Source organism: Boleophthalmus pectinirostris, unplaced genomic scaffold (genome assembly GCF_026225935.1).
Source record: "Boleophthalmus pectinirostris isolate CB_2022bp ecotype Guang Dong unplaced genomic scaffold, ASM2622593v1 HiC_scaffold_6, whole genome shotgun sequence".
NCBI lineage: Eukaryota > Metazoa > Chordata > Actinopteri > Gobiiformes > Gobiidae > Boleophthalmus > Boleophthalmus pectinirostris.
This window is the reverse complement of record NW_026571447.1, coordinates 37,397,993-37,408,501: the sequence shown is the minus strand read 5'-3', so window position 1 is coordinate 37,408,501 and position 10,509 is coordinate 37,397,993. Positions and strand designations below refer to the sequence as shown.

At 43.1% G+C, this 10,509-nt stretch overlaps 1 protein-coding gene across 1 annotated transcript; it reads right to left on the bottom strand.

The window, feature by feature from the left end:
* Positions 1–357: 357 nt before the first annotated feature.
* LOC129411780 (uncharacterized) lies at positions 358–6,169 on the bottom strand. Its single transcript, XM_055163758.1, has 2 exons — positions 6,061–6,169; positions 358–2,062 (listed from the first exon to the last, which is right to left on the bottom strand). Exons 1-2 carry the CDS (start codon positions 6,074–6,076, stop codon positions 570–572), a joined length of 1,509 nt encoding a protein of 502 aa, XP_055019733.1. The 5' UTR covers positions 6,077–6,169; the 3' UTR covers positions 358–569.
* Between the last annotated feature and the right edge of the window lie 4,340 nt (positions 6,170–10,509).

Sequence of the window (10,509 nt, the reverse complement as noted above, 5' to 3'; positions counted from 1 at the left end):
TTTCATATTGTCACGTGAAGCTTTTGTCACTTTAGTCTCACAGTGAGAAGAGGAAACTCAACTTTTACTCAAATAAGAAAGCGCTTTGTGTTGCTTTTTTTTTAATGAAAAGCGCTCTATAAATAAAGTTTGATTTGATTTGAGTACTGTCACTATTACTTCAATAATAATAAGGTAAACATAAAATATGCTGCTAAAGATTACTCTGTTGAGAACAATTTCTTTAAAAACCCAAGTTATTTAAATATAACTGAGTACTGCAGACCTCTAATGTCACATCATTATCTTGTGTTTTTGCAAATCAGCAAACCAGAACTAATAAAAAAGATCTTTATTTACTAAAAAACTGTGCATGCATTAAACAAAATGTATTTTTATTAGTAAATGCACAAAAAGTATGGCATAAACTGCAGTAATTCTTTCAGTAATTGACACAAATGGGAATGAGAAAAATTAAACGAAATAAAAAAAAATAAATCTATAAATTATGTCCATTTGAGCATCTGCAAAATAAATATTAAACTCTTGTGTTTTGGGTCAAACAGCTGAAAGATACTAAACAAACTACTTCAAAACGGGTTGGTCATTGCGAACACGTAGGCCACCGGCAGCTGGAGCCCGATGTTCACGATGTGCCACTCCCCGACCGTCAGCGCTCCGAGCACCAACCCGGCCAACGTCGCCACCGTCCCCAACCACGACGACCACCGACCCGCCAGAGCCGCCGCCGCCCCCAGCGAAGCCCCCGTGGCCCCTACAGCCCCCAGCATGGCCCCCGCCGCCCCGCCGTCTCCCAGCAGCGGACCCAGCACCTGCACGCCGAGCAGCAACGCCCCTCCCAAAACCGCCGCCCCGACGATCACCCTGGCTTCCCCCGCGCCCTGTCGGACCAGCGGACCCCCAACCGTCGCCCCCAACCCGAGCTGACAAACTTTAGCGACGAAATACCCAGCATTCAACGCCTCTAAGGAAGCCTGGTAGTTCATACGTGTTTCCACTTCGCTTTTTGTGTGATTGACTCCGATTTTGTGGAGCTTCACGGCGTCGCTGACGACCATCTGCTCCGCGTGAATCGTCAGCAAAGCCACCACAATGGTCGCGATCATGCCCATGCAGCCGATCAGCATCCAGAATTTGAACTCATTTGTTTTGAGTAAAGCGTAAGCGATGATGGCGACGAGCCCTAACAGGAGCGGCATGACGATCTGATGCCCACCGTACCCGTACACGCCAATTAGGGAGCTTATGACGGCAATGAAGGTCATCGGAATCCCGGAAAACGCGAGAAAGTCGATGTGTTTCATCACTATGGTGTTGATCCAGTCTTGTAAAGATCGTTGCTCAATTTCAGCTTCCTCTGTTTCGATCCTCTTTCTCTCTAGCGCCTCCCTCTTGCGTTTTTCTTTTGCCCATTGCTCGCGCTCTTCCGGACTTCCCGGTTCTCCGCCGTTTTCCAGAGTCAAGATTTGTTGCTCTATTTGCTCGGCCACTCGTATTCGTTGTTCTGAATCAGATTTTTCAATTTCCTCTCTTTCTTTGACCCAAACCGCATTCAGGCCGCAACACATCTCCGCTTGAAACATCGTCTTAAAAATAAAATGGAAAGGTGTTTTAATGATCGTAAACAAACTCAGCGCCCAAAGCAGACCGACCATTCCGTAATTTTGCACAATCCAATCTATGGTCATTCCGAGAGTCGCTCCGCTCGACGTAGTCCCGTAAACTCCGGCTATTCCCGCGGCTACCCATAATGCAGCGGTGTTCGTTTGGGTAGAGGCGCCGCAACTTCTCGTGACGACAAAAACAGAAGCGACGGCGGCGGCCAAAATGACCCCGGCGACCACCGACGTCATGGCGGTCGTCAGCGCTGTGGCTCCGATCAGACTCCCGAGCCCCAGGGGACCCACGGTGCGAGCTTCGTCCACCAGAGGCCTCATGCGCGTGGGGGCGGTCATGCCGTAGAGGGAGCGGTGGACGGGGTCTTCGGTCGCGCCCAGAATACTGCCCCCTACTGCTCCCAGTACGAATCCCACAGCGGCCTCCACAAACGGGCTCCTGTAGGCTGCAAGAGAAAACAGGAGATGTAAGAGAATTTAAGTAATTTATCTTCCACGTACATCTCACTTTAACATGAACTCACAAAAGCTATATTTACATCGTGATCTTCCCTTGGCAGACCATTGGCACCATTATCTAAAGTGTGGCATATTCCTGCTTAACCGGTGAGTACTGGCCTTCATAGGCTACGTTCAGACTGCAGGGCTTAATGCTCAATTCTGAGTTTGTTTTTTTTTGTGAAATCCGATGTTTTTGCAAGGTTGTTCTCATTTCCAGTTAAATGTGACTTGTATGTGACTCCAGTGTGAACATTAAACGGCCCAAATGTGTCCCGCATGTGCACTGGAGACACGACGTCATCAACCGCAGTGAGCGTCTCTGTGTTTACGGAAGTTGTGCAAACATGGACGCAGCATTGAGCACCTGGAGATTTTAAAGTTCCTCTCGTACCAGAGCCAGAACATGAACAACTTACTTGTTTTAAGGAGGAGATTGAGAAGGAGAAGGACTTGGTTTTTTGCCGTGGTGTTTTGTGGGACAGCGGCAGCGACGTCCGTTGAAAGGAACATGTGGATGTGGAGATGGAGCCAAGAGTGGTGAGTGGTGATGTGCTTCACTTCAGTGACACGGAGTTCATTAACAATTTTCGTATGATGAGAAGAATGTTTCTGTACATTTGTGGCTTGTTGATAACGTGTAGGTCGGATGAATGCCCCTTGGACGTTCAGACTGAAGTCAAAAGATCGGATATGTATCGGTTTTAGGAGCACATATCGAAGTGGCCTGGGTGGCATTTGAAAAAATCAAATCTGTGTCGTTCAGACTGTCATTAAAAGATCAGATACAGGTCACATAGGGGCCAAAAAATTTGATTTGGGTCACTTCAGGCTGCAGTCTGAACATAGCTTTAGTCTCAACACACTTGCTTTGTAAACCTCCTCCTTTGGAAGCAGAGTCAAGGGGCTTAAACACTCAAAGATCACACCATGTTCACTTTTGAAATTATACTGTGTTGATTTTTCCAGTTCCCCCGGGCTGTATTATTGATGGTAAATAAACTTCTCCTGCTTAAGACTGCAGTTGGTCTCCGGCCTTTTACTTCCACCCTTTCTTGGACAAGCTGAAAACTTCAACAGGAGATAAAGACTTTATTAAGCAGAGTAAAGCTCAGAGGTGTAATCGAAATTAGTTTCAGAAATGTCTTTTATTAGTTGTAGTTTATTTTGCAGGCTTGATAACCTTTCATTCAGCTTTCATTCTCAAACAGGTGACCATGTTGACCTCGCAGTACTTTTTTTATTTAACCAATCGCTGCCCCAGTTGCCCCAGTTGCCCCAGTTGCCCCAGTTGCCCCAGTTGCCCCAGTTTTACACAAGAAATGTCCCAGGTGTCTAGCCTTAGTCATCAGCCGGTTTCACGTTGTAGAAACCGTCTGACCGCGCAGCATTAGGATTCTTTTGCTCAACAGTAGGTGGGTACTTTTTTATTTAACCAATCGCTGTTATTTGGTCATGACGTATGTAATGCGCTGCTAATGGGGCTAACTGGTATATTAAAAGTTTCCCAAATCCCGTAGTAAGAAGAGCAATAACATCTTTCCCCTTGATAAAATTCACCAAACATTCTCTTTGTTCTGGCTTTAAATTCTTGATCTCAGGAATTGTTGCCAACACAGAATGTTTGGCTCTTTGCTGATTGGCTGGTGCCCGGACTCGCACTTCCAAGGTTATTGCAACCATCTAGTGTATTCCAATTCCTGACCTAGTCGCTGGAGCGAAATGAAACTGAGCTTATCAACAGGACTTACAGGCTTGTACCGTAACAATAAAAACACTAAAATGATATAAACTATTGCATAGGCTTTAGGCTGCAGCGTATCCTGAGGCTGCAACGGGTACGCTCAGTTGGTTTATTTACCCGTCATACATATTTTACATACAGACTTGTCAACTTTTACTGGCTCTCCTCGTCATTCGCCTGAAGCCAAACTGCTGCCAAATTGTAGAAGCATTAGTATTTTTAGTATAAGTATTTTTTGGGGGACCAACTCGCTTGCGGCCGGACTTGTCGTCTTGTCTTGGTCTCCCTTATGAGTGTCACGTTACAACGGAACAAAACTGATCGAACATCGTCTCCCCACGCAGTTAAAAGAAACATTATACAGTAGATACTATCAGTTTTAAATCGTGATAGTATTAAACTGAAAATACAACCACATGTTCATTTGTGCTAAGCAAACTTTTAAGGATTTACTTACAATGTGGGCTTCTACCCTGTGTTTTTAAAGTTTCATTCATATGTTAATACGCCCTGTAATTAATCTCTGTGTTCCTTGACATGCTGTGTATGTTTTTGGACTTTGGAGTGTCAATGGTGAATGTATATGGGACAGATAAGGGGTGTATCTCCAACCTTAAGCATATGCCAATCTGTTATGGGACACGTGTTGGGACAAAGTGCTGTGTATGTTTCCATGAAGATGTTAACTCAACAGTTATGCTGGTATAAAAGGCATCCAGTTTTTCTGTGCATCAGTGGGGGAACGTCGACTGCGTTGTCGAGGGACGACCGACGCACAGAGACACGCCGCGTAGGCAAAATCATGCTGAATCAACTTGAATCTTGAGACCTGAATTAATAAAGAGACATGTCTGAGTCCTTTTCTAACTCTCCAAGTCTCTTTCTTAAGATCCTGTTTAGGCTGCCTCCAGGAGAAGCTGACAACAACCTTATACGTAAATGTAGGTATCAATAAATTATGTTATTTTAAGTCCTCATGTGCTGATACCGTGGGATACCTCAATACCGTATTACCGCCCAACTCTACCACATATTTAATTGAATGGAACAAATTATCTTCCATATGCCAATCTGTAGAATAGGCCTGAACAAGTGTAATCATCATGATCCAAAAGTATATTTAGACACCATGCAATGCTCATTTTAAGAGACGATCATATGGTCAGAGAGGGTCGAACTGAATGTTTTCATGAGCAGTTTTATATGCCACTCTCGAGTTCATCTTCCCCATTACACAGTAAAATGCCTGCTCGTAATCTCAAATCCCTTCACTTTCACAAAATACTTGTTAATTGCTTTTCTGACAAGTGAAAGTTCACAGTGCCCCCGTATCTGCTGTACATTTCTGTCATTCTTGGCTCCACGTGTGAACCCAGGCTGCTACTCGTGTCTGCGGGGCGTCCTCAGCGTAAGCGCCCAAACCGGTGCGTCCGGTTTAACCTGCAGCGCCTCCTCCACGGCTCTGATCTCTATCGGTTTGTACTGAACACGTGAAACAACTGAACCGCCGCAAGACTCAAACAAGACCCACGAGGATGACGCAAGATAAAGATAAAGTTAGAGACCACTGGTTCTTAGTCTGTGGCGCAGATCCTCATTGGAACTACTTGTATTTTTGCACGAATTGTCTTGTTTTAGTTTAGTTTTCTGTACTGGATACGTCTTAAAGGTCCGTTTACACCTGTCCTACTTTGGTCCTACAGTACACTAAGGTTTGGCCCTGTTATAATCCAGGTATAGTCCCCATTTAGTCCAGGTTTAGTCCCAGTTTTGTCTTAAATAATACAAATAGTGTGTGGCTTAGTCCAGTAGTGGCAACATGTAGAAGTAAATAGCAACAGCAGCAATAGTAGAAGTAGCAGTTGCAGTATTTGTAGTCATAGTAGCAGCAGTAGTTGAAGTAGAGGCATTAGTACTAGTATTTGCAGTGGAGTAATGGGTAAAGTAGCACCCAGTATGATTACAGCACCACAAGTACCACAGTGATTTAATGGGATTATAAAATTACATCAACTTATTTTCTCAATTTCTTCATCAGTGAGTTGTGATTTTTACAAGACGATATCACAATGCAAATACTTCTGCTTAGTAAGTGAGTAAGGTGGATATTTTTAACACTATTACAAGCTACTTTGGGTTAGTTGACATTGCACAGCTTCAACAAACGGCACAAACAAAATGAATTCAAATAGAGAGACTTACTTATCTTCGGTGGCATGTTGCAGCGTAGAACAACTCTCCTGGTTTGACTAAAAGGTTTGGTTCATTCAGGGTTTTGGGTGATTCAGATGCAGCCGGTGTTCTCTGTCAGACCGGCATTATGAGTCTACTTCCAACAGGACACACCCACAGCTGCAGGTCACCCAACGGATCCACCCATTTAACAGAGACTAAAGCCAAAAAACTATGTTAATGATTATGTTTCCTATCCATAGGAGGAGAGTACAGTGGCATCCGGTACTCTAAATCTCACCCCCAGTGCAGTCTTTTAGTCTTAAATGTGCACTGTTACCCTGTTTACTCAGGACAGTCCCAGTTTTGAGTCCTGTGTCCCCTGTCCCAGCAGATTTACCCAAAAACAGTCATTTGTTACAGTTTTATACAGGACATGTGTAATGTTGCGACCGAGAACCCTTATTTACTCACAGAATCCATTCTGGCATAAAAAAGGACAAGGGCAATGTGGTATAGAAGTTACACATCTTTATTTAATCTTCTAAACATTTAAAAGAAATATTTCATTTTCTGGTTGCCTTCTTGATACAATTACACACCACTCAATTGTCATAAATGTAGGACTCAACCCCACCCCAAACTAAACACAACAAATCAAATTAATAATCCAAACCAAACATTACATTAGTTGAACCCTACATTTACAATAAGTTAAAGTGCGGGTGCGCTGTAAACCTGGATAATGTAATAATATTTAAAGTGCGTGTGCCAAGGTACATGAGGTAGACTTCGTTACAATAAAGGGCATAAAAATTCAAGCTGGTGAAAGCGCTCGTGCTGAGGAGACCTATTTGGGTGAAAGTGACTTGTGCCAACCCTGAGACCTGACCCTGCATTGCACTGACCCCCTGACCAAATATTGCACTTCCCTCCAAGACCTCGGCTACTGTTAATCAATGTTCAATTAAAACCAACACTAAGAATAAGATAAAGAATAAAGAGCAAGAATAATGCAGCAGTGGCAATCTGTTACACAGGGAAAAAATAAATTAACTTCAAGTAGCGACCACCACCCCAGATATACAACAAAAGAGCATTTACCGCAAATTTAGAAGGGGGAGGGGGGGGGCACTCTACATGGGGCTCGGAGCGCGTTACGAGCGGCCGCCGGCACCACCGCCTACTCCAGACAACCTTTAAAATGCAGTCAGACATATCGCATTAAAGCAAATACTATAAGAAATATTAAAACAACAACTCCGGTACTTACACGCGCTGCCTTCAAAAGCCACCGAAAGCCCCGACTGCCACACCACAGCGTGCGCAGCCTTTTCTAATCGCGCAATCAGTGACGCCCGGAGCCACGCGCAGCGACGCACAGGTGGACGCACCCACGGACGCAACACAGCAGGACAACATAGGCTGCGTTCAGACTGCAGCCTGAAGTGACCCAAATCCGATTTTTTGGCTTCTATGTGACCTGTATCCGATCTTTTAATGACAGTCTGAACGGCACAGATCCGAATTTTTCAAATGCGACCCAGGCCACTTGGATATGTGCTCCTGAATCCGATACATATCTGATCTTTTGACATGCGACTTCAGTCTGAACGGCCAAAGCGCATCCATCCGACCTACACGTCATTAACAAGTGATAAACGTCACTATTCTGCGCTTAGCAGGCGGAAACCGGAACTGTAAAATCGCCAGGTGCTCAATGCTCGCGACCATATTTGGACAACTTCCGTAAACACAGAGCACGCTCGCTGCGGTTGACGCATGGGGTTGACGTCATCGTGTCCTCCAGTGCGCATGCGGGACACTTTCGGGCCGTTTACCGTTCACACTGAAGTCAGACAAGTCGCATTTAATTGGCAATGTGAACGACCTCGCAAAAACATCGGATTTCACAAAAAAATCGGAATTGAGCATTAAGCCCTGCAGTCTGAACGTAGCCATAGTCCAATCACCCGGTTACACATGTCTCAGGTGTCTAGCCTGATTCGTCAGCTGGTTTCACTTTATAGAAACGGTCTGACCTCACAGTGCTAGAATTCGTTTGCTCGACGGTAGCAGGTACATTTTTCTTTAACCAGTTGTTGCTATTTGGTCGTGATGTATGTAATGCGCCGCGCCTGGTATATTACTGGTATATTAAGCTTTTCCCAAATCCCGTAGGAAGAAAGACAATAACGTCTTTCCCCTTGAAATTCACCAAACATTCTCTTTGTTCCGACTTTAAATCCTCGATCTCGGGAATCGTTGCCAACACAGAATGTCTGGCTCTTCGCTGATTGGCAGGTGCCCGTACTCGCACTTCTGGGGTTTTTGCGAACCGTCTAGTACAGACATGTCAAACTCAGGCCCGGGGGCTAAATTTGACCCACGATATAATTATATTTTCCCCACGAGATCATGTCAAATATGCATTAGAGCTGCCCGCCGGCTACAGATCGACTATAGAGACATTATTTATTTAAAATGTTCTTATTATTTTATATTATACTTGTTCTGGATTCAATTTTTAAGCAAAACTATTATTAAACATTTATTTTAATAAGAAAAGGTTTTACATTAAATATCTCGAAAGAGGAGAAAACATGAAGATGTTGTTGAAATTTTTCAATAAATATTTAGTTTGGCAGACGACTTAGTCCCAGTTTTTAATTTTGGCCTCTGTGAATTTGAGTTTGACACCTCTGGTCTAGTGTATTCTGATTCCTGACCTAGTCGCTGGAGAGAAATTAAATTGAGTGGAGGCACTAGGAGGCACCACATGTCCCTATTTTTGACCAAATCTCCATGGAGAAAACAAGCATGTAGCAGACCTCCATAGTTTTTCCCACAAACTATTACACTGTTTGCACTATTTGAATCATTTTGGTGAATAAATGTCACTTATTGCCTTTACTAACCAAAAAACACTGGTTATAGATTAAAAATGGTTAACTCTGTATGTTTATGGTAACACTCGCTTGTTTAAAAGGTGCACTGTCTAACTTTTCTGGCATAGGGTCCGTCATCTGCGTCTCTCTGTGGAGATGATGTCTGGAATGTTCCGCAGTATGGTGTTAAACTTACGTATCTCTACAAAGGCAGCAGGTGACAACACAAGGTAGTATTACATGTCAGGTCTGTGGGGAGACGAGTCCACTCACACAGTAAAAAAATGATTGAGTGAATGCAAAATGGTAAATTACACGGTGCATAGTGTGACCAGATTTTCAAAATAAAAAAAAAAAAACTGGGACCCTTCCGGTTTGTGGTGGTTGGTAATAAAAAAAACTGTGAAACGAGTGCGTGATTAATATTAAACTATTCTGCATTCGGCCCATTCATGAGTCAGTATAGTCACATTTTCTTTGTGTTTTGGTAGTTTTTAAGCAGATTTTCTATATTTTACATAAACAAATGACAGTTTATGCCTCTTTTTAATGTTGGCAGGTTTCAGATTGGTCAAAAATAGAGACACCTGGGATATTTCTTGTAAAAAACTGCAACAAATCACTGGTTTTGGATAAATCTGCTGGGACAGGGTACACAGGGCTCAAACTGAGTAAACAGCATCAGGTCACCCTGAGTTAGAGTTAATTTTATTAGATTTTTTTTTTTAAGAAGATATGAAGACACAACATATAGTGTCCGTACTCTCAGAACATGTACATTTAACAAAGAAAGAGAAACAAAGAGAACAAACATTCATTTTTTTTCAAAAAGGAGTAGGAAGAAGCATATCTTATTTTAATTCTACCTTTACAATTCACAATATTTCATCTACATGATATTCAGTGTACAATTAAGTACATTATAGTGTATCTTTAGACATTTGACATTAGGTGAATTAGATGGAGAAACAAACAAACAAACAAAAACAACTGATGATGTATGGAGTGATTAATTTAACCTACATTTATACATTTCTCCAAGAACACACTGGATACATAAGACTCATTTCTAGCTCCTGATAAGATCTAATCTACCGGTCACATCACGGGGAACATACCTGGAGGTTTGGAGGAGGGTCCGGTCACACCTGTATGCTTTAAAAACACACATTTTTGGACTTTTGGCTCAAAGCTGAAAACTATCTCTTTAACATTTCATTAAAAAAATCACAATCGCATTGCATTGCCTTCATTATCCACACATACTGTTACTTCATTTCTCCCCAGAGACCACGCAGGTCTTCCACGTGACTACAACAAGCGCCAGAAACACCCCCCAAAACCCTGGATCACCCAGGGCCACAGTCAAGAGTCCAGCCAGTCCCAAAATAGCCGCCCCCATCATCAACTTTGCCAGAATCGCAAAGTCCCAGGCGGCTTCTCGTAACGGAACCAGTCTGTTATTGACATCCATGTTGCTGAGTGCACCTATGCACAACACCATAGCTGCCACGACGTACAGGTTCACAGATGTAACTAAATAATAGTGAAATAAAACACCTAAGACAACAACCATAATAAAAATTCTTTC